The 25,538-nt window shown below is 37.3% G+C and overlaps 1 protein-coding gene across 22 annotated transcripts in view; it reads right to left on the bottom strand.

Annotated features, from left to right (window-relative positions):
- ENAH (ENAH actin regulator) overlaps positions 1–25,538 on the bottom strand; it is a 155,574-nt gene that overhangs the window by 5,562 nt on the left and 124,474 nt on the right. For 5 of the 22 annotated variants that reach the window (XM_063716438.1, XM_054519465.2, XM_063716436.1 and 2 more), the window contains 9 exons: positions 18,780–19,111; positions 16,782–17,576; positions 14,193–14,497; positions 12,477–12,622; positions 12,263–12,320; positions 11,419–11,467; positions 7,596–7,662; positions 4,637–4,699; positions 629–707 (listed from right to left, as the gene is read on the bottom strand). In XM_063716438.1, coding sequence (XP_063572508.1) covers positions 629–707; positions 4,637–4,699; positions 7,596–7,662; positions 11,419–11,467; positions 12,263–12,320; positions 12,477–12,622; positions 14,193–14,497; positions 16,782–17,576; positions 18,780–19,111 — 1,894 coding nt within the window. The remainder of the gene's footprint in view (positions 1–628; positions 708–4,636; positions 4,700–7,595; positions 7,663–11,418; positions 11,468–12,262; positions 12,321–12,476; positions 12,623–14,192; positions 14,498–16,781; positions 17,577–18,779; positions 19,112–25,538) is intronic. The other 17 variants (XM_054519512.2, XM_063716473.1, XM_063716454.1 and 14 more) reach the window with 5 other exon arrangements.

Genomic DNA, 25,538 nt, shown 5'->3' with positions numbered 1-25,538 from the left:
TTGAGATAACTGTACACATTTGTTTTGTTACCTAACACAGGCAACTGTTCACAATTTACTATTAAGCATACTAAATTATGATCCCCTGAAGCCTACAGAGCCTCTACTCCACCCACTATACATTCGTATACTTCCACAATATTTTCTTTAAATAAATTCCTGGAATTCATATCACTGAGTTCAAGGTAAGACATTTATTTTTCAGGCTTTTGATTCTGTTTTCCCAAACTGCTTTTTAGAAAGCAGAAGTATAGAAGAGTGCCTATTTCCTTGCACTCTTGCCAAAATCAGATTTGTTGGGTTCAATTTTGCCAATACAGTCACTGAAAAGTAAAAGCCCATTGTTTTCTTTACAACTGCGTACCATGCACTTACATTTACACCTTATGCTGTTATCACTGAACCACAGCCCCACCCTCCACTACCTCTGGACCTTCAGGCTAACTCAATGAACCGGAAGTGTAGATTTGAAAAAATACAGTACTACTAATGCCACTGTTTAATTTGTATAACAATAGCTCTATCGTCTTTCTAAGTACATTCAGGATCCATATCAAAGATATGCATATGGGGTATTTTTTAAAAAGAAACAAGTACAAATAAAGGAAAGCTGCCACTGAGCACCCACCTGCTTCAGCCTGTCATAGTCAAATCCTTCCGTCTGGACTCCATTGGCACTAGGCTGTGATAAGGGTGTGGATTTTGGTCTGTATAAATGAGATTTCCAGGACAGGTAAACAACATTCTTAATACTTAATGAGTTCATAAATAATTGCAAATTTACCAACCCAGCACCAGATTTAAATAGATTTCTTTTAAAAAGCCATTTTCTTAAAAAATTATCAAAATTGTAGGGCTGATTAGAACATAAAACAAAATTTTTTCACTTCTCTCAGTATATCTTATTTATAAAGGAACTAGAAAAAGGTGACAAGATGGTGAGACTTCTTCAGAAAAGAGTAGAAGACGGTATTCTTTGGGCATGAGGTAACCAGGTAACGTGGCACGTTGACCAAGACAGTGATGAAGAGGCCAGCTGAAACATCTGAGGCTCAAATAACACAATCTTGTTTTGTCTTTCTTTTGAACTTTTACATTATCTACTTAAATACCTGGGCAAACCAGTGAAAGGAGAAACATAAAGACTTGAATGTTTTACACTAACATAAATCAGCTTACAAAGTTGATGCCTTGGATTGCAGGAAGAAAACATTTTTAGTGAGCATGATTTGCTTTATACATATTATTCCATTTCAAGCATCAAAATAAAAAATGTTTTAAAAATGTTTATTAGATTAGACTATGTGACTATTTCCTTGTGAAATTTTTATGGAGACGTCATTTGAATGGTGTGTTTCAGGCTAACTACTTCCATAAATTTATTTTATTAAATAACAAGGAAATGCCAGACAGAAGCAGATTGTCAATTATTATTGCACTTTCAAAAGTTTAGTTTCTATTATAATTCTTAATAAGTCAATGATTAGGTATATTTTAAACAAGTTTCAACACCAAATAAACCAGTCATGGCGCCCTCTCCAAGTCTGGCAATAAAAGAATCCTCAGAGGAAAACCTAGAGTTTAGGAATTGGGCACTCCTCTGGGTTCTGGTTTAGTCTAGTAAGTGCCCTCCTTTATGAGCCACAAATAAATGCAATTTAAAACCATCAGGCAAATCATATATTCCCAATTTTGCAGAGTACCAGTGTTAGCAATCTGAAGCAAGACCCAAAAGGCATAATAAATTTTTTCAAAGTTATAATTTATAATTCTTATAAGACATAAAATACTTTAAACCCATAGGCATGGTTCCTGAAGATTAAACACTGAGTTAATCTGCTTTTTGTTGTTGTTGTTGCTGCTGTTTATGAGATGCAGTCTTGCTGTGTCTCCCAGGCTGGAGTGCAGTGGTGCGATCTTGGCTCACTGCAACCTCCGCCTCCCGGGTTCAAGTGATTCTCCTGCCTCAGCCTCTGGAGTAGCTGGGATTACAGGTGCACCACAACGCCTGGCTAATTTTTTTGTATCTTGAGTAGAGATGGGGTTTCACCATGTTGGCCAGGCTGGTCTCAAACTCCTGACTTCATGATTTGCCCACTTCAGCCTCCCAAATTGCTGGGTGTAGTTGTGAGCCACCACGCCTGACCTGTTAATCTGCTTTACTATCAAAACGTATTACTGCTTAAAAGACTGTTAGGAAGCAAGTCGTCCAATTTTACTTTATTAGGTATCTGCTTATATGAATAGGGGGAAATAATAACTTCCAGAAAATTTCATTCAATAAGCACTGAGCTAGGCACTGTAGGGAATAATATTTATATTAAATATTTCCTTTCCTCTTGTGAGGCTATACCTTCTTACTTTGCTAGGGAAGACTACTGAATTCCAAGGTCACTTAAGATTTACTTAGATCCATAAAATGCAGTCACGTCTGGCAAATATTCTTAAAGTTTAGGATGTTATTTCATATACTCACTCATGCTACCTATTCCTGTTCTCTAGAATTAAACTATAATTCATACTCTGCTTTTCTTTTACATTTCCCATTTAAGTGGCCCATTTAGCTAGTTATTTTCTCAAGTTATATAATGAATACCTCTGAAATTCACATGAACTACAGTCTGCTATTTAATTGGGCAAGTATGTTATTAATATATCCATATTTACTAGGCAATGCAAAAAATTATTGTTATGTAATAAACAATTGTGGAAACATGCAAATTTTTAAAAATTTAATTCATGCTAACATGCAATCCATCACCACCACCACCATGATAATTAACTAAAGGGGGGAACTTTTCATACTGAAGGAAAGATGTAATCACCACTTTTTTTCTTAACTTTTACCAAAAAAGTTTATCAATAACATTATCCCGGGGGTACTATGTGTGAAAGCAGCAAGATAACTGAGCAGATTTACTACATTTAAAATATATATATATATTTTTGGACACAGGGTCTCATTCTGTCACCCAGGCTGCAGTGTGCATGATCTCAGTCAGCTCACTGCAGCCTTGACCTCCTGGGCTCAAGTCTTCTTCCCACCTCAGCCTCCCACAGGCACATGCAACCATGCCCAGCTAATTTTTGTATGTTTTGTAGAGACAGGGTTTAACCACATTGCCTAGGCTAGTCTCAAACTCCTGGACTCAAATGATCCTCCTGCCTCAGCCTCCCAAAGTGCTGGATTATAGGCATGAGCCATGGCACCCAGACTTAAAAATCTCATTGTTAAATGCTATTTTTCTACGTACTAGCAAATTTTCTAAAGAAATCTTTTGGCCAAAACAAACCACCTCAAAAAAAAAAAAAAAAAAAAAAAGGCAGAAAAAACTATTTCACTACTGGAATATAAACATTTTGCGAAGATTTAACTGGCTGACAAAATTAACTTGTCAAGTATTTTGATCATTAATAGCATAAAAATAATTTTAGCAAGTAAGAATTTGGCCAGAGTCTGCTTACAGAACTCCCAACTCACAGCAATAGACATGCACTATGAACACCATTTAATTCATATTCCCAGTGAACTTGATGTATATTTTTTAAAAAAATAGATGTGTAAAATAACATAAATATATTTCAGTTATTTCTAACCTATGGGTTTTCATCATAATTGATCACAAAATGAGGGTTTCTCAGGTTTTTATTTTACTTTTTTTTTTTTTTCCTAAGAGAGGGTCTCACTCTGTCACCCAGGCTAGGGTGCAGTGGTGTGATCATGGCTCACTGCAGCCTCTAACGCCTATGCACAAGATATCCTCCTGTCTTAGCCTCCTGAGTAGCTGGGACTATAGGCACAAGCCACCAGGCCCAGTTAACTTTTTTTATTTTTTGTAAAGATGGGGTCTCGCTATGTTTCCCAGGCTGGTCTTAAACTCCGGGCCCCAAATGATCCTCCAGCCTTGGCCTCCCAAGGTGCTGAAACTATAGGTGTGAACCACCAGGTGCTGGGTCAGTTTTTATTATTTTATGATGAGAGCGTTGCCTTTAAACATCTGCCTATAAAATGACTGTACTACTATATTTAAGTCCCTATTCTGTCAAATTAATTGTGTAAGTAACTGAAAAGCATTGGAGGATTATTTTTAGTTGTCAATTTTTTTAATTAAGAAAAAACTAGTTCTTAAGTCTTCTTAATTAAAAAATGGTATAATAGGGCTCATCCTAGAAAACAATCTACTCAGGGTGTTAAATGTTAAATTATCCAAGATAATTCACTACAAAGTATCTAGGAAACAGAGATTTTCCTCAAATAATCAATTATCCACAACCATGGCTTTAATATTAGTCCATGTTCCAGTAACAGATGGAAAAGGATCTTCTATTCAACTTTTTTGAAATCTTGTCTTATAATCATAAGGCAAACAGCCTTTAAAAGAAAATGCTTAAGCTACAAATGGCCTAGATAATACATGTGGCCTTAGATTCCCAGTCTACTATTTCTAATATGTTTACCATTTGTATTTATCCTTGAATCCAACTGTGAAGTGATGGCAGAATTTTTAAAAGGTATTCAAAATAAAGAAAAAAAATCTCCCTTGTGGTGATTACCAATCCAGGTAGAAAAAGCTCAGCCCTATCCTGAACATGTTATTTAAAAGTCTCAAATCACAACGTCACAGCAGGATGATACCTGTGTAATGAATCATAGGACCTGTTGTCAAAAACAATCTGATTTTTCCTTGGAGAATCCCGTCTATGAAGGGGAAAACCATTGAAAGGGATACACAATAGAACTTTAAAAAATAATTCTCATTATGTTACTGTTTTATATGTTGTTAATAGCAAACAAAACAAGAATTGAGTCTATTAACCTTAAAATAACCATTTTTTCCCCAACAAAAAAGATATTTTAAGACACTTTTAGTTATGTGAAGATACCAGTTACAGAAAATTTTAAAAATCATTACACAATGGCTACTTTTTATATAGGTTGTAGGCACAGTAAGTATATAAAAGTATACAAAATCAACTCTTCTCAGGAGGCATGTAAAGGACTAGTTTTCCCATCTTGAATACAAGATCTGTAAGGTCTTAATAACCACAGATAAATGCACCAACTTCCCAAATGTTATAATCCAGTCATAGTTTAAAGCATTTTTAACCACTCTTGCTTTTACTCTGACATCTTCACTTAACAAATACAGCAATATGCAATATCTCATGCATATTATGGGACATTAATCCATCTTACCACTAACATAATTTTGACAAAGCTATTCCAAAGAGAAACGGGCACCTTCACTACAACGCAAGGATAAGACATACTTAAAGCAGCTAATACACTTGCTTTCCGAAGGAAAAGTTATTCCGAAGAGATAACTTACGAAGAAAAGCAATATAGTTCTTACTCTTTTAAACATATTTTTAAAATCCTTTATGGTTTAAAACAGCTTTTGGTGAAATTTTAAAACCTTTATATCAGTAATTGGATCAAATCTATCAAAAGATATATGAGTGGTCAGGAAATAATCAGGAGTTTCAGAATTTCTATTTTGGGAAAGGGAAGGAAAACCACCTAACAGAATTGGAACATGATTATGGTGCACTACTGGATATTAAGAATCAAGATTCAACTCATCTATATAAAATTATTTTCAAAATGGTGACCTTTAGATAACTTATTAAATTTCCAAGTCTGAAAAAAAAATCTTTTTTTCCCTACCCTGGAATTAGGAAAAATAAAAAAATCTTTCAAAGAACAACTTTTCCTTTACTAAATGGACCAAATACATCAAAGAATGTATTCCACTTGGAGAACCTCGTCCATGTCCCTTCTAAGACACGACTTCTGCCATCAACGTAGGCTTAGCTTTTAGTTCACTGTGGAATGCAGATCAATGAAGTATGATGAACAGAAAGGACAAATGACACATGACAGGTCTGCAGAGTGGAGTGCAATAGCGCGATATCAGCTCACTGCAACCTCCGTCTCCCAGGTTCAAGTGATTCTTGTGTCTCAGCCTCCCAAGTAGCTGGCATCGCAGGTGTGCGCCACCATGCCCAGCTAATTTATTTTTAGTAGAGATGGGGTTTCATCATGTTAGCCAAGCTGGTCTCGAATTCGTGACCTCAAGTGATCTACCCACCTCAGTTTCCCAAAGTGCCGGGATTACAGGCATGAGCCACCACGCCTGGCCAGCTCCTTGTTATGGGCTTAATAAATCAGCACTTCATAATGTGCTACTGAAGAAAATCCATAACTAGTAGAGATGTGTTAGAAGGCCATCTCAGTTAGGAGTCTGAGAAACATAAATGTGCAATTTTTCTACTCTACTGAAAACACATGTCCACCAAAAGCAATTCCTCCTTTCTTCTAAAGTAAAATATGATCATCTTTCAATCACTTAGAAACTAAAAGCTTTTATACATTCCAAAAGGCCTAGTTTCTTTGTGGAGCTTAAACAATTGTGTCATTACCAAATCTTCTTTCCTACTAGCAGAAAGAACCACATAGAAAGCCAAATCCAAATTCAGACTTAGACTAACACAGAACGGGTCTGTGATAATATAAAGTCTATCCCTGTACTTATCTTTATTAGGTTTCTATAATTAGAGTCAAGTTACTTTTTACGAGACAAAAATAAGGCAAATAGCTCAGAAAGAAAAGACAAAATACCTTTTAGTTTCTAAATGCATACTTTTTTTTTCTTTCTGGGAAAAATACAAGTCCTTTAAACGGTCTCATAAACCAAGAAAAGGTTTCATCTATGTTCAGGAGCTGTGACATAAATTTAGTCATGAAAATAAAGTATGACTAGCTAAAGGAAGAACAAATTTGCCTAAATATGCCCACATGTACTTGTAGAAACAAGTATTAACTAGCCTTGTTTCTGGATACTATCTTTTCTAACTTGATTACACTTACAAGTTTCAAATGAGATAGGGAAATACATGTTTCTACTTTACAAATTCAAAGATGTATGTTTTATTTCGCTCTCTTTTCTCTCCAGTTGATATTCAGGTTTAAAAAAGGCTTCAAAAATTATTTATATATATATATACAATGTATGTCATTGGGACTCATGGGGAAATGTGATTATATACTATAGTAGATAATATTATTGTTCAATGTTAAATTTCTTGAAAGTAATAATGGTATTCTGGTTACATAGCAGATGTCCTGGTTCTTCCAAAAAAACACTGAAGTATTTAGGGTGAAACAGTTCTTATTTGTGAATTGCTTTCAAACTAATCAGAGGGGAAAAAAGTGTGGATATGTAGATAGTTAGGTGGGGCAAAATGTTGACAACTGTTAAACCTAGGAAATGGGTATATGCATATTCACTGTACTATCCTTTTAATTTTTCTGTAGTTTGAATTTTTCAAAATACAAATTGGGAAAGACAAAGCTATCTTAAAATCTCAGATCATCTGGTTAATAAACGTAGGGGAGAATTTATCAATCACTAGTAATGTAGATGAGTAATATATAATAAGGCCTGGTGGTTGTCCAATACTAGGAGGATCACAAGAGTTTTATGGGCTCCTCTGTATAATTTCTTACCATTCAATTTTTTTCTACACTAAGAATGCATTAATTTCTTTTTTTATACAAATAAAATATAAAACTTAGAGAAAAAAATTGATACCTGGAGATAACAGGTGACTTGCTGCCATTCATTGTATTTGTTCTTTCCCAAGGTTTTCTTGCCGGTTCTTTAAAAATAAAAAACAAAAACTATTAAATATATGCTTCCAGAGTTATTATAAAACAAATAACAAAATACTAAATCTCATTATACCTGTTTACATAGTAGTAATATAAATATTTAAATTCTAAACTTTAATTGAAATCTGTAAGGACTCTAATTTGCACAATGCCAGACCTTAAAATAAGAAGAAATTATAAGCTAGTACAGTAAGTTTCCAAGGAAAACTTACATTGTTAAGTCTAAAATATTATGATTCTATAACCTGGATAGTAAGGAGTTTCTCTAATAAAGAAAGGACAGTAAGATAAAGTAGGATAATTTTAAAATTAGGATAGTTCAATTAATTAAAATGGAATAGTATTACCGACACTGTTTTAAATTATTTTTTAGTGCCAATGATAAAAACAGTAAGTATAACTTATAATATGTTCATGTATTTCAACATTTAATCTAAATCCAAGTAGTCCCTCTTGGGGAAAAAAATAGGAACAACTCAAAATAAATATCAGAATCCTGAAATTCTATTGTACTTCCCTGATTCTTAAACAATTAATTCTTGGGCCTTAGCCGATTATTCCAGTTAAATATAAACAAGCTCGCTCTAAGCTCTTATTACAAAAGACACTATGTAGTCAGTGACTCACTAGTTGGCTGTCTATTGTGCTTGAATTGTTTTTCTAATCTGGGCTGACTCACTGATGCTGTCACTGGCCTCACTACATGACTGGGCAAAATCAGAAGTGGAATCTTCTCATGGAGGAAAGAATTTGGGCCACAGGAGAATGAAGTCTATTCATGAATTGTGATGTCATTGTATAGTTTTAACTAAAACTGCTCTGAGTTCCAATGCAGCTCCTCAACTGGCTTTTGCACATTCTCAGGTAGCTTACGGTCTCTTCAAAGTACACTTAACGCAAAAATAAACTCACACTCTTCCATGAAGCCCTGCTTTTGGTTCTGGATTTCTTGTTGCATGAAGGCATTAGGTGTGAAACCTTAAAGTCATTATTGATCTTGCTTTACTCCTCATCAACCAAATTCCTTCTTTTGTATTCTAACAGCTAACACAGTCTCTCAATGACCGCCACAGTGGTGGCAAGTTCCACACTTGACCAGGAAGATCAAATAATCGGATGGGGTTTGGGACAGGCCGAATCAGAAACATACCCAACTGACACCAGCCCAAGCAGGTGAAAAAAGGGAAGTCCTGAATGAAACTGAGGGACACCTGGACAGGGAAGGGAATGGTCATCGGACACTGTCACTAAAGAGGAGGCAAGTGGAAGGATGAGGGAGTAATTCCAAAGTGCTTAAGATGTAGCAAGTGCTACCTTTTAACAGCTGGCTGAGGTCCTTCCTCAATCAGCCAAACCAGAACTATCTTTTAGTCTTAAAAGGGCTCATCTGGTTCAGCTGGCCCTGCGGAAGCTGAGAAGCAAGGGCCTCTTCTCTCTAAGGAGCTCGGGTGTGTTTCAGGAGGGGCAAGGCTGGGTTCCCTTCAGAGGATCTTCACTGGCATGCGTATAGAGCTTCCTAACTGGTCTGCCTATCTCAATCCTCCCTAGTTTCAATGGGAAAACCACAAGTGCCATTTTAATGTGCCTCAAACAGTTTTAGTGGATTAAATGTCCACTGAACTCAGTACTTGCAGGATAAAGTCTAAACTCTTAATAATTTTATAAAAGGCTCTCAACATTTTTGTTTCTAACTCGTATTTTCAACCTTTTCCCTACAATACTCCTCAAAAAGAATTCCCCATTCTAGTCTATTTCCTATTTCCTAATCTCTTCTTGCTCATCTCCAACTCCATACCTTGCTCATGCTATACTTACATCCTGAAATATCACACCTTCCCTCACTTTCAGCCAAACTAAATACTCTTCAAGGAATACTAAGATGTCACTTTTCTCTACAAAGATGACTCAGGTGACTCGTATGTGTCATTTCCTCCCTCTTTGACACACTACTTACTATTCAACAAGTGGCTGTAACAAGGTTAACTTCACACCTGTGTGTCTCATCTTCCCAGCTGTACCATGAGTTTTTTTGGGCTTAGGACATGTACCTTTCACTTCAGGTGCCTGACAGAATGTCAGTTTAAAAACGGAATGAAACAAGTGACAAAAGAGGCCCTGCCCTTTTTGATTTTATATATATGACACACACACAAAACCTGTGCCTTAGTTTTTCATATTTTATATAAGGGGTTATATATTAGATAAGGAATTTTTAACTTGGAGTCCATGGATAACCTTCAAGAAATTCATGAATATTCTGAAATTATGAACAAATCTGAATAAAAATACAATTTTCCTCCCTGGAAAGAGGATCTATAGCTCTCATCATATTCTAAAGGTTCTGTGAGCCCAAAATATGGTTCAGATTTACAACATCTATGCGGTACTAATGAGAGTATATATAATTAATTTTGGCTTACAGAAAGAAGGATAAAGCTAAAATAAGTGGGTCACAAACCAGTGAATTTTTAATGAAAATAACATAAACTGAGTCCTATTCAGAGGGAAAACAAAGCCATGATGTTAATTATGGTATAGCAATCAACCTACTGAAGAGTCACTATTTAATAATGAGGAATGGGGGGAGTGGTGAAAAGATGGATTACAATCACAAAAACAAAAACTTCAGAGGTACTTAAAAAAAAAAAAAAAAGGAATTCCAGGTGGTGCACTGTGGCTCACACCTGTAATCCTAGCACTTTGGAAGACTGAGACAGGTGGATCACTTGAGTTCAGGAGTTTGAAAACAGCCTGGGCAACATGGTGAAACCCTGTCTCTACCAAAAATCCAAACAATTAGCCAGGAGTGGTGCCATGTGCCTGTGGCCCCAGCTACTTAGGGGGTTGGGAGGCTAAGGTGGGAGGATCACTTGAGCCCAGGAGGTGGAGGTTGCAGTGAGCCAAGATTGCACCATTGCACTCCAGCCTGGGCAACAGCACAAGACCCCATCTCAAAAAAATTAAAAAAATGAAAATTCAAAAGGGAATTTGTAGATGCAGCTGGTTGTCTTTAAATCAAAACTGTAGGAATATAAGCATTTCTCTATAATGGTTTCCTATGGACCACTCTAGATATTAACTCATCAAGTTTATTTATGTTATTTCATTCCAGAATAGATAAGGAGTTCAATAGATAGTCCAGCCCTTAGTCTTTAATCAAATATGAAGAAATAACATGTGAATATGTAATGAGTTCGTATTCTCATCTTGGATACAGTACTCATCAAGTACCTCTAGTGAAATATACTTTGTTAATATTCTAGGTGATTTATCAGATGCTCAAGAATTCTCAATGTCAGAAATTTCACTGAATTCAAGAACACTTCCCCAAAATTTTAAGGGGACTTTTTAAGTTTACAAATCAGAAACTTTATTCTCTTAATTATCAATATCACCCAAATGAATGGCTAGGACATCCTTCTCAATTTGAGAATGTTCTGAAGCAGACTGCAGTACTAACTAACATGCTCACTTTATTTTTACCTCTACAAAAACAATTATGAAAAATACTCTCGTCATCTAATAGTACATTAATATTTTCCTTGTTTTAGTAAGTAACCTCAAGAAAGTAACAGCAGCTTCCAGGAGGAAAAAAGTTAATGCTTTCGGGTGGGAACAAAGAACTCTGGCATTTTAGTGTCCAGTCACTTGGTCCAAACATGGGGAAAGGGGGAATTTTTAACTGGGGAGTATTAATATTTAGAGAAAGTTTATAAAGGTTAAAATATTTATCTTGAACTTACCAGGTGTACTTGTTGAAGAGGCCTTAGAAGTTACAGGCTCTGAATCTTCCTAAATATACATATATATATTAATATCACATCTACCAGTCCCCTGTTGCTATATACATTTAGTGTTTTACATGTCCACTTCTAATATTCTTTCTGCCACTCCCCACTTTCTCTTTCATCGGTCTTCTCTCCCTTTCATTTCAGCTTAGACTTTCTTCTCCTGTATTCAACCACCTTCCCTTCGACCCTCCCCACAGCTCCTTTCCTCATGTGTTCTCCCTGAGAACTTTCACTAGCCAATGCTACAAAGCCAGACATGAGAGACAGATTTGAGGAACGGCATCTAAGGTGGCCAGATGGAGCAGGGGGAACATATTATTTGTTGCACACCAATATACAGCACAGACAAAGCAGAGTTTGCCCAGCTGAATCAGGGAGGAGGGCATGAAGGTTACACTCTTAAGGGGCACAGCCAATAACCATCAAGCTCCTAAGGGAAACATATGAATTTAGGCGAATTCCTTCCTTTTAAATTAATGCAAGGGAACTGAGATTCTAAGAGATGAAAATAGTAGTGAAATGTCATTCACTCATTTAAGGAACAGGATTAAACTCCACAGGTTTGAACTTCAATGCTTTTCCCATAATTCCACATATTCAACTCATTTTACTAAGACTGCCGTTAAAAATTTATAAATAAGTCAGAACAAGCCACTTCACATGCATAGTTAAAAATTAGCAAATATAAGTTCAAACTAATTAAGCCCAAATTAAATAAATGCTGACACTATTTCCTGAATGAGCTGTGCCTGAATTCCATATTTTAAGGTATGGTAGACTATCTTTATTAACTTACACCTTTGTCCTCTTTTTGTTCTGTTTCTATTGTTGACCCCTTTTCAGCAATTCTTCTCCTACAAAGAAGGCAAATCCAATTTTTAAAAATATTATCTGATTCAGTATAAAAACCACTTCTCTACAAGGAAAGAAGTGCATCTAGTTAGTTGTATTTGGAATAAAATTAAAATCCTCTCAATTCTGGGCATGTCCATTATAATGAAATTCCTCACCTCCTGGCCAGCAGGGCACTCATTTCTTCCATTAAACCACTACCCCCTAAAGGAAGGGGTCCATTTCCACGGCCTGTATCTGTTTTAGATGAAGCCGAGTTCACACCAATAGCATTCCCTCCACTTGGGAAAGAGGTATCCTCCATCTTAATGAGAATATACAGACATAATCAACTCCTATGTTAGACAACCATATTTTTATTAATATATTACATCTAAAACAGAAGGAAACATCAGCATTAATTTTTAAAAACCTAAATATTATTTTTTAAGCTTTAAGAACCAATAGATTCTTAGCATGACTTTATATATCAACAAGAGTTTATCAAAACTACTATCACCAAGAATGCAATGAAACAGTATCATTTATCTCTTCCTGTGCTGCCATGAAAAGGGCATGACTTTGCTTTGATAATATTCCTGCTAAAACAACCCCGGCATAACTAGAATCTAATCTTGAGGAAAAATCAGATAAGCCAAAGTGAAGGATAACAGGCAAAATAATTGTCCTACAGTCTTCAAACATGCCAGTATTATGAAAGACTGAGGAACTGTCATAAAGTATATCAAAGAGACATTATAACTAAATGCAATAAATGATCTTGCACCAGGAAAAAAACTGTCACTAAAGATGTCATTGGACTTAGATGAAATTTGAATAATACATTTGTAGATTACAGTATTCTATCAATGTTAACTTTCCTGATTTTGATAATTATACTACTGGTTATGCCGGTAAATGTCCTTGTTCTTTTAAAATTCACACTGAGGTACTTAGGAAAATAGAAGCTTGTGTCTCTGAGTTACTCTCAAATCATTCAAACAAAAGTGCATGTGTAGGCCGGGTGCGATGGCTCACACCTGTAATCCCGGCACTGTGGGAGGCTGAGGCGGGTGGATCAGGTCAGGATTTCAGGACCAGTCTGGTCAACATCGCGAAACCCTACCTCTACTAAAAATACAAAAATTAGCTGAGCATGGTGGTGGGTGCCTGTAATCCCAGCTACTCAGGAGGCTGAGGCAAAATCGCTTGAACCTGGGAGGTGGAGGCTGCAGTGAGCTGAGATCGCGCCATTGCACTCCAGTCTGGATAACAAGAGTGAAACTCCGTCTCAAAAGAAAAAAAAAAAAAGTGCATGTGCAAAGAAGGAAACATATCTGAAGGGATAAAAAAGCAAATACTGGTAAAATGTTAATGGGTGAATGTAGGTGATGAATTTATAGAAATTATTTATACTATTCTTACAACTTCACTATAAAAATTTAAATTCTATCAATTTTTAATTTTTATTTATTTTATTTTTTGAGACGAAGTCTCACTCTGTCACCCAGGCTAGAGTGCAGTGCCACGATCTCGGCTTACTGCAACCTCCACCTCCCGGGTTCAAGCAATTCTTCTGCCTTAGCCTCCCGAGCAGCTGGGATTATAGGCATGTGTCACACACCTGGCTAAGTTTTGTATTTTTAGTGAGATAGGGTTTTACCATGTTGGCCAGCCTGGTCTCGAACTCCTGACCTCAGGTGATCCGCCCACCCCAGCCTCCCAAAGTGCAGGGATTATACAGGTATGAGCCATCGAGCCAGGGTAAATTATTTCAATTTTTTAAATCAATGAAGTTCATAACAATTCATAAAATTAGAATACAATAAATTCAACATTTTAGATATTTAGGAAGAATAAGATATATTAAAAAAATTTTTCAGAATGGTATTTACCCGTGACACTTTCCTAAGTTTTGCTCCGGCAATTGCAGCTGCAAGTCCAGTTAAAGGGCGATTGTCTTCTGACATGGATGCCAAAAAGAATCCAGATGCAGGGAGGGGTGGGGCAGGAGGTGGTGGAGGAGGAGGGGGTACTTGATTAGGGAGAGGAGGGGGAGGAGGGGGCGGTGGAGGCCCAGTGGATGGGAGTGGAGGAGGTGGAGGGGGCCCTGGGGGAGGAGGGAGGGCTACTGAAGCCTGTGCAGGCCCTGGTGGGAGTGGTGGAGGAGGTGGAGGTGCAAGTGGTCCCAAGACAATGCCTGAGAGAGAGAAATGTTAAGTAAGACCATCAACAATAGAGCTGAGTGATATTATTTTATGTGGGAAGGTACTCAGAATGCCATGCTAAATTAAACTGACTCATGTATTTACTTAATGAGTCCAATTTATCATAGTTGTAAAAGTCTAGATCAGTTTTTGAAAGATACTGAAATGTAAGGTCCAAGTATATATAACTACTTACTTTAGGTTAGAGCTTTAGTAATAGAACTATGCAACAGATCATCTAATTAAGACTTTTTTTTCATGGGGATTTGGTAAATAAGCAAAATAAATACTTATAAAATTTGGAAGAGAGGTAAGCATCCCTGAAAAAACAAACTAGTATATAGGATGGCAGTTAGTACTACTTGAAATAACAGACCCGAAATAATCCACATTTAACCTTAAGTGTTGAGACAGTAAATTCAGTAACAGTGAACACATACATTTAGTTGTTTACAAAGTGGCTGTATTAAAAACATGAAGGAGGAGTAAGTCCCAGCTTCAGCATTTTAAAAAATACTTCACATTTAAATTCAATGGATAGCCAAGGCTGAGAATCACTGAAGTAAAGGAATTTACTAGTACAAAGTAAAACCTCAAAATAACGCTTGGAAATAATTAAATACCATAGGATTTGAAGTAGAGTTGTTTTTATCCCGCAAAATGGGGGGCAAGAAGAGAAATGTTCAAATGTTATAAAATCACAAAGGGAGTGAACAAGAATTTATTTAATAACAGAATCCTGAAACAGTAGGTGCTCCTTTAGTTAAGGTTTAAGAGGGGTGTTTTCAGAACGAATAAAATGCTATTTTGCACACTGGGTAGTAACTGCTAACTTTTTCAGCTTGAACAGTTACACAAGCAGAAAACATAAATTGTTAAAAGAAGCATCTAGAAATAGTCTGTCCCTTCTGAAGGGGTTGTTAAGAGTTTTGAGGGTACAGCAGGTCACTTTGTCAGGCTGGCTGTGCCCATTTTGTACAGTATAACTGTCATGGTGAAGCCAAACTGAACATCTTAGAATTCTGACTAACCTTTTAAGCAAATTTGTTAGTCAACAACAAAAATATATATATACAGCAATAACAAGCCTTGCGATGTTTAAGTACAAATTTGTTTTCAGTTTTCTTTCTGTAGTCCTCCTTAAATCACATTTTAAAAACTAGGGTTGCCAAGCATCTTCTTATTTACTTACAGAACCGGGTCCTTTTCTACTTACAAATAATCCACTTAGAGATTACATCTTCCCTTCCCTGTTACCGTAACAATAAGGTGGGGGACACGGAGAATAACTACAGAGGATGCTATTCTCTCTCGATTACCCCTTCAAGCCACTACTTATTGTAATTTTGGACCTTGGAACCCTTTAGGGCATATACGAACCCTGCCATCCTCTCTACTCCTCCTGCAAAGTCATAATGCTCCAAGGGTTAGGGTGACAACTATCCTGAAAGTCCAACATGGGGCATCTAATATAGGAAAGGCAAGAAGGAAACAGGGCCCAAGACCAGAACTGCTCCAAAGGAAACTCTGGGATGACGTATCTAATGACTACAGTTGGGCACTAAATATCTCTCTCTAAGTCTCCCAGAAAATGAAGGAAAACAATTTAGATCATGTATTTATTGTGTGGTAGATCAACGTGTCAAGCAAAGTTTTCCTAGTGAAAGAAATGTTATTAGCTGGGTGCGGTGGCTCACACTTGTAATCCTAGCAACTTTGGGAAGCCGACAGGGCAGATCACATGAGGTCAGGAGTTCAAGACCAGCCTGGCCAACATGACAAAACCCTGTCTCTACTAAAAATACAAAAATGAGCCAGGCGTGGTGGCATGTGCCTGTAACTCCAGCTATTCAGCTGGCTGAGGCAGGAGAATCGCTGGAACCCGGGAGGCGGAGGTTGCAGTCAGCTGAGATCGTGCCACTCTACTCCAGCCTGGGCAACACAGCAAGACTCTGTCTCAAAAAAACAAAAAAAAAAGAAAAAAAGAAAGAAATGTATTATGAGGGGCTCTTAAATACTAGAAAACATCTTTAACTGCAATACTATAAAAGATATAAAAACCTAGTTCAATATGGAAATTCCTCCAAATGCAATTAATCCAACAGGAAAAACATTTTTCTACTTTAATTTTTTTTAACTAAAAAAAAAAGCATGGCATTATGGCATATAAATGTTCAAGGATCAAAACCATCCTACCCATCCATTCAGGCAATTAAAGTCGCTGCTATATAACATTTTCAAGTGATTAGCTGTTAGTAGCAATAATGAAAGCCTTACCCTGTTGGGCTGGAGTCTCGGCCGGCTGAGAGGCTGCCTGCAAGCCTGGCTCAGAAGCAGAAGAGTCTCCCAGCACAGAGTTTAGAGGAGTCTCAACAGAGGCAGGGGCAGCTGCAGAGGGAGAAGGGAGAACACTAGGCTTGGATGAGGGAGTTGAGGCAATAGGGGTGCTTGGAGGAGGAGAACCTTGAGATCCACAGTGTGAGAGTGATGCGAGGGAAGGCAGTGGAGGCGGCGGCGGCGGAGCTGCTGGCCCTGAGGTAGGCGGTGGAGACACTGGATATGTTACAGAGTCAACCAGCCCATTGGGTGCTGTCGGTGATGGAGGCATTTGGGGCACAGGAGAAGAAACACAAACAGGGAGGACAGGCCTTGGACCAGTAGCTTTGCCTGGGGGGCTGCTAATCATTATTGGAGGAGATGGAGGGAGGGGCGAAAAATTGGAAGTAGACCAGGCACAGGGCTTCATAGCTGGAGGCTGAGAAGAGGGTGTGTTCACAGGAGAAGAAGGTCGAGAGTTTTTGTTCAGAGGACGAGGAACTGTAGCGTAATGGGGAAGAACAGGGTGGAAGGCTGAACCTAAAGATGTTGCAAAACGTGTCGCTGAGTGTCGCAGTGGTGGTGTAGGGGGTGTGGAAGTAGGTGGCAAAGCAGTCACTACAGCATAATCAGGAGTGGCATCTGACACTGGAGCTGAGATGACTTTAGCGTATGATGGAGGAGGTGCTGAAGGAGGCTGGCAACTGGAATACTCAGGAAGTGGAGCGTTATACAGGGAGCTGTCTGAAGATGGAGCTGGACAGAAGGTGGAAAGCAGCAGCAAAAGACAGGATAAAAAAGGAGAGAGAAAAAGGGAGCTAGTGAAGCCACAAAACCAGCATTCAGACACAATGTATAAATGTAGACTACAGTTAGTATCAGAGAATTAGGCACAAACGCAAATAACTATTTTCACCCAAGAATATTTTAACTTGTAAATACATTTTGAGATTCAGAAGGGGATGAAATGTTTCCTTTTATCTAATAAGTGGATTAATAAATTTAATCGACTAATTTCTTTTACAAGAAAAAGCTAGTATTCGTCTTAATTTTTATTTAGTTCACAAGAAAAAGGACATTAAAATCACATGAATAGGACCATAAACAGAAGAATAAATTTAGTTGTTTTTTTAAAAACAACAAATAGCAAAACTAGTAAAGCTGGCAAAACATTTAATACGAAGGGCTCAATGCTCCTATTCAATGCTAATTTGTGGAAAAGTTTTGTTTTGTTGGCCATAACTCCAGAAAATAATTAGGTAGCTAAAAATACATAAATTAACTTAATAAACCAACCAACCAACCACTATTTAATCAAACCACATTGAGACTTTTTATATAGGCCATAAGGAATATTCCTAAATCCTATAATGAATGTTAATTTTAATAAACGTTAAAATACCTCAAACTTTCAGTCATATATTAACCCTTATGTCTTTCAGTAAATTCCAGATTCCATAATTTTCACTAATTTTTCATAATACTAGAAAGCATATTTAAATAACTAGTCTTAGAGAATATTTCTCTAAAATAATTCTTCCTCCAAAATCTTTAGAATGCAATCAAGCAAATTTCTTGCTGAATGGTACTACAGTACTATAGTATTTGAGACAATTTAAGTGATCTCATGAGGGAAATATATTTGAAGTTCATCCAGTATAAAAAATTTCCCATAAAAACACTTACACTTTATAGCCATTTTATAGGGAGTTAGAAGAATTAGAATGGCAGAATAAAAATTTCCAAGAGCTTTCTTTAAGTCTCCAAGCAATAAAAGCAATACAGACAGAAATAAAAAGAAAATGTTAAAGTAGTAATTGCTGCATACTTTTTCATAATTTCAAATTGTATGGCTTAATCCCAAACATCTCAAATGTGAAATATTTTAACACATGACTGTACAAGAGACATCATCCAAGCTCAGATACAAGAACACAGAAGAGTTTGTAAACTTCTTACCAGCACTTGATATTCTGCGCTCTCTCTCCCATTCCAGCTGTTCCCTTTCTAACTGCTCTTGTCGTTCCCTTTCTTGCCTCTCCCGTTCCAGTCTCTCCAGCCTCTCTCTTTCTTGTCTTTCTTGCCTCTCCCGATCCAGGCGTTCCTGCCGCTCCAGGCGTTCCTGCCGTTCCCGTTCTTGTCTCTCTCTCTCCAGCTGTTCTTGTTCCAGTCGCTCCCTCTCCAGCCTTTCCCTTTCTAACCTCTCTCTCTCCAACCTTTCTCTTTCCATTCTTTCTCGCTCCAGCCTTTCCCGCTCCAGCTCCTTTTGCCGTTGCTGTTCTTGTAGTTGTCTGACAAAAAAAAAAAAAAAAAAAAAGGTAAAAACATGCATCTATGGCTACTCATCATGAAAAAGCGATTCTTTTCACCTATGTACACTATTTCTGAGTCAAATAAAAGCAATGTAGAGCATGCAAACATCTCTCCTCCCACATGAAGGCTACCTTGGATAGAGACTGTTTCATACAAATAAAAATCATTTCTCCTATTAGCATCATATTGGCTGAATGCTTCAGCACATTACACTAACATTTCATTTTATTCTGTACTTTTTATGAGTAGTGTTGCAAGTAAATGAATTTTCCAAATAACATATCACTTTAATAACCAAGTCATTATTTTAATTATTTAGTGAAAACATTTGTAAAATTGTAATATCCTTAATATCAAATTTAATTGTACAAATAATAATTATTTCACAAAATACAATGACTGGCCACAGCAATAGCTCAATAAATATTTACTGAATGGGCCGGGTGTAGTGACTCACACCTGTAATCCCAGCACTTTGGGAGGCCGAGGCAGGTGTATCACTTGAGGTCAGGAGTTCGAGACCGGCCTGGCCAACACGGTGAAACCCCATCTCTACCAAAAATATAAAAAATTATCCGGGCGTGATGGTGTGCACCTATAATCCCAGCTACTTGGGAGGCTGAGGCAGGAGAATTGCTTGAACCTGGGAGGCAGAGGCTGCAGTGAGCCGAGATCGTGCCACTGCACTCCAGCCTGGGTGACAGAGCAAGACTCCACCTCAAAAAAAAAAAAAAAAAAAAAAAAAAAAAAAAAGTTTACTGAATGAAAAAGAGTCAAGAAAGAAGAAATAAACTTTAAATGATTGAAATCTCATATCCAGAGGCAACTATCATCAACATATGTATATAAAGACACACACATCTATATATACACATATACATACACATACGCACACACACATACCCCTATATACCTCTAGACTTCCCCTTGTGTAAAAATACACATATAAACTTTAAAAACAAAATAAAATGTAACCATTTCCCACTACTGTGAAATCTGCTTTCCTTTCTCTCACTTAATATATTGTGAAAGTTGGTCTGGGAGAAGTGGCTCAGGCCTGTAATCCTAGCACTTTGGGAGGCTGAGTGGGAGGATTGTTTGAACCCAAGAGTTCAAGATGGGCCTGGACAATGAAGCAAGACCCATCTCTACAAAAAATTTTAAAATCAGCCAGGCATGGTGCCATGCACCTGTATTCCCAGCTACTTGGGAGGCTGAGGGTGAAGGATCGCTTTGGCCTAGGAGTCTGAGGCTACAGTAAGATAAGATTGCATCATCACACATCAGCCCAGGCAACAGAACGACACCTTGTCTCCAAAAACAATGAAAGAATAAGAAAGGAGGAAGCAGGGAAGGAAGAAAAAGAAGGGAAGGAAGGGAAGGAAGGGAGGGAGGGAGGGAGACATAAGTTAGTAAAACTGAGGATATCTAGGATGAGAACCTGCCTGTGTGTACAACTCTGGCTGGACACACACACACACACACACACAGTTAGTTATCCTAACACTATTGGCAACACTGCAATAACATTTGTCTTCATCTTTGAATCTTTTTCTGTTTCTATAGGATCAATAACGACATAAATTTTGCTAGGTGAAAAGGTATGAATTTAAGATTTTTGACACATGGTTCCAAACTGTCTTTAGGAAAAGTTGTGTCAATTAACCTTCCCTAAAAAAAAAAAGTTATCTTTGCCGGGCACAGTGGCTCATGCCTGTAATCCCAGCACTTTGGGAGGCCGAGGTCAGGAGTTTGAGACTAGCTTTGCCAACATGGTGGAACCCTGTCTCTACTAAAATTACAAAAATTAGCTGGGCATGGTGGTGTGCACCTGTAATCCCAGCTACTTGGGAGACTGAGGCAGGAGGATCACTTGAACCTGGGGAATGGAGGTGGCTGTGAGCTGAGACTGTGCCCCTGTACCCCAGCCTGGGTGACAGAGTAAGACCCTGTCTCCAAAAAAAAAAAAAGTATCTTTATCTTACACATATATATTTCATAGCACTGTGGGGAAGATTAAATGAAGTAATATCTAAAAGCTCTTTAAGAAGTACTTGAAACATAAGAATGCTCAATGTGGGCTATAACAGTTTTTTTGTTTTGTTTTGTTTTGTTTTCCCCGAGACACAGTCTTGCTCTGTCGCCCAGGCTGGAGTACAGCCACACAATCTTGGCTCACTGCAAGTTCCACCTCCCAGGTTCACACCATTCTCTTGCCTCAGCCTCCCAAGTAGCTGGGACTACAGGTGCCCGCCACCATGCCCGGCTAATTTTTTGTATTTTTAGTAGAGACGGGGTTTCACAGTGTTAGCCAGGATGGTCTCGATCTCCTGACCTCATGATCCACCCGCCTCGGCCTCCCAAAGTGCTGGGATTACAGGTGTGAGCCACCGCGCCCGGCCTAACAATAGTTATTATTTGGAAATTTCAAATTGGGACTTTCTGGACTGGCTAATAAACTAGGTGGGTCTAGTTAGAGACAAAGCTAAATGACAGCACATGCATGCTATCCCTTTGTTCCTTCCAGCAGTACCAACGCACCAGTAAGATCTTTCCAAAAAGCGCTCTCCTTCATGTTTCCTAAGCTGGCTATACAACAAAAGAAAAGGCCCATTTGACAAATACATCAACCCCACTGCTCTCACAAAACACACACCCTCTCCTGGACATACCATCACACTTAACAATGACTGCAAGAGAAAAACACAAGAAACTGACTTTATTTATGAGTAGTTATTTATTTATGAGTAGTTGTTTGAGATACTGACTACTAATAAGATCAGATTTTCAGGATCTAGTACTGACTTCATTATGCTATTTGATAAATCACTAGCTGCCAAAGTTTTTGAGGGATAACAATATCCCTGCAGGGATGAGGGGAAGAAAGTAGATGTATTCAAAAGAATGTTTTTAATAATAAACAGAGAAAAGTCAGGTTTGGTTGTTGTTGCTGTTTTTCCAGTAACCTGCAGTTAATAAACTCAGCTGGAGCCTGTATTAAATTTCAGATATTCAACATACATCAAAAAATATGGGCCATTTTAAATATAATGCTCTAAGCAATCTGTTGGGCCCAAAGGGCAAAAGATACACCCATATTATTCTAATTAAAACAAATTTAAATACAGAAGCTAAAGAAAAATATTTAAGAGCACAGTAGCTGTCCCAAGAAATCTGACAAAAAGATCTAAGTTTTTAGATCTTTGAGCATTTCTGTTACTTCTTCTATTTTATCAAAACAACATAAATACATAGTTTTTAAAGCTTATAACAAAAATCAGTAGTTCACTGCCCCAATCCTCCCACCCGTTTCCTACTCTTGTAGCTGTTTCTTACATTTTAGCTTTCGTTATCTACTTTCTAACAGGAAGATGCCTTCTACAACTCCCTCACTACACTCATGCCTCTCCCAATATGGAAAATCAATATTCAGGGCTTACATTATTAACATGATGATGTAAATACTGCTCACAGCTGAACCAAATAGTATTCTATGACTACATTTCATTTCTCATTCAAGTTCTTAGTAGTTAGGTTTTTTTTTAAACCACCAAGTTAATGGCTGTTTCTCTAAGCAATACAATGCTTTTAACACACAAAAAGTAAGCTTAAGTCACAAGCAGAAGGCCAGGCATCGGTGAGGTGAATCTGAAAGAATTATTGGTAACAGCATTTACAGCTAGGGTGTATTGACTTAAGAAGTTTGTTCCACATGTCATCATATTCCAGGGTTTTCAGGCTATAAAAGATAAGGAGTGTCTACTGATATAGGAAAAGGACACAATGCTGGAGAATATTTCTAAGTTCACAGACAGATGATTCAAGCAGGCAATTCATATAGCTGCAGGAGATTCTTACTATTTTCTTGTTCTGAAGGTAAGAAAAGAAAATGTTGAACACTTTAAGCTAATTTTTAGCCTGCTTGCTGAAAAGATGCCCATCTAAACGGATTTCCCAAAATAGTGATTCAAGCAGAAAATCTCTGGCTTCCGAATCTTGTGTGGCATGAATAATTCCCACCTAAATTGGATGGTTTATAAATTTGACTCTCATGTTTTGACCTCTAAAGCAAGACATTTGTGTAGCTTTCTAGGAGGAGTTTCCAAATTTATAAACTTTGCTTTTCCTCAGAATTATCACTGCCAATTCACATACTGGAAATGCACATGGCTCCTCTTCCTAGAGTTCTCTCTCCAACTGTTCTCTTCAGTCATTAATAGAATCGTCTGAGGACTTTTTTCAAAGAAAGAGTGCCTTAATTCTGAACCATGAAAAATCCTGACGGACTACTTTAATTTTTCTTTTAAGCTAGGCATATATATTCTACAATAATTTGAAAGTTTCTGAGAATATAAATTTTTTTCAGAAACAATTATAGTGCAGATGACCAATATTATTTTTTAAGCATTTAAAAAATATCAGACACAGTTCCTCCACCACCCAAATACCTATTTCTCTCCAAAACAGCTATCCCCAAATGTAAATAGATGCACAAAGCACCAGCCCACATTGAGATTAATAGCTTTTTAAATATATATTCATTATTTAGTTTATGTTGACTCAAAGACATTTCTTGAAGCAAGTAAAATGTAAGTAACATCAGTTCAAAATACATTTCACCCAGCTTTACCTATAATGAATAGCGTTACTAGGTAAATAAGAATGATTTCGATTTTAACAAAATGAAGTAGGAACAGTCTAGGAAAAATGTTCTGAGTTGGTAATATTTAGTAACACTGTTATTATTGACATTTCTCAGAAAATAAAACTACACAGATATAGTTTGATTGTATAACATGAGCATTTCACTTCACTATCAGTAAACAAATAAAAAATGGATAAAATGTGATCAGACAGCTAAGTTTTAATATTACAAAGCTGCTGAGGCAAGAGTTGATACTCACAAGAGAAGGCGGTCAACTTTTGGTCCATCCTGCCTCTGAAGGCCAATACGAGGGCTATACACTCTCATTGTTCCAACTGCTCAGTTCTGTGCTGCAATTATTATTCCCCTTTTATAACTTTCAGATAGTACTGGTGGTTTGCGAACTATTTATAGATATTAACTATATTAAGGTTCTATGTGGAGACTAACATAGGACTGACTCATGTTTCTTAGAATATGTTTCCTCATCATGGCCAAGTCAAATATTAATTATATGAGTAGGAACCAAAAACTATTTAATAAATGACATAATAATAAAGGGTATTGGACTAATAAGAATGAACGCTTAGACATTTGCTCTATTGACTCTACATTTATTAAAAATAAAAAATTAAACATAACAGTAGTAATAACTTAAAAAGCCAAATTATAAGACTTAAAACAGTAATCCTCTTACTAACGCTCACCACTTCTGATTTTGCTCCCCAGAAGCAATTATTTTCAATACTCTGGTACTTATTACATGTTTCTAAATACAGTAATTCATTTAGAACTATTACTTCTAGACTTTTCATATTTAGATGTTATCTACTGACTTCCTACTATACAAATGATTTAATTCCTATATCTCTAGCTCCCCAAAACTTTTTCTTCTCCATTTTCCCAATAAACTCATAACACCACTTTGGATACACCAATATTCACATATCACATAATTCACGGCTGATCACATTTACTTTCTAGAACAATTTTTTTCTTACTTTGGTGCTAAAAAGTAGTACTTTTTAAAATTTGATTCTTTTTCTATATACCTGTCCCTACTTCACCCCAAACTCTCCATTAGAACTGTAATCCCTATCAACATGGTCCAACATAGCAGAACCATGGTCAGCTTTTTCTATTCTTTTGTTTTGCTTTCCCTCAGAAACAACCTGTTGGGAGCCTTCAGCCCTCCCGGCACCAACCAGACGGGCTGCTCCCTAGGTTTTGCTTTGACCTTAGTCATGCGGGAATTACCTATCTCTTTCCTAAGTTGGATTCCTTGTCTGCTGGATGCTGTCATGGGTTCATCATTCTTGCTTTACTCCCTCATCTTAACAGAACACATCTTCCAATAGCTTCTTAGGAAGTTGTGCTGAAGAGGAGATTTTAGACTGGAAAGAGATTCTCTTAGGATTTTGAAGCTCCCCCACCTTGTCGCTCCCACCACCCCTTACCAAGCATTTGAAATCTTACTTATTCTAGGACAGCATTCTAAAATACCATAGTGAGAGGCCTTGGTGGGAGGTCTTTGTGTTTTTCCCACTTACTGGGCTGGACTTTGGGCGAGCTTTTTTGACCTAGACCAGAAGCTAGCAAACTGTACACAGCCCTAGGGCCAAATCTGGCTACAACCATTTATTTCCATTTTGTCTATGGCGAGCTACAAAGGAAGAGTATAGCAAATGACACAGATAGCCTTTCCCAGAAAAAGTTTGCGGACCTTTGATCTAGACAATCGATGAGTTCCAGCAAGTTTT

The sequence above is a fragment of the Pongo abelii genome, chromosome 1, assembly GCF_028885655.2.
Source record: "Pongo abelii isolate AG06213 chromosome 1, NHGRI_mPonAbe1-v2.0_pri, whole genome shotgun sequence".
Lineage (NCBI taxonomy): Eukaryota > Metazoa > Chordata > Mammalia > Primates > Hominidae > Pongo > Pongo abelii.
The sequence above is the reverse complement of the archived record's forward strand: the minus strand, read 5'-3'. Positions and strand labels throughout refer to the sequence as shown.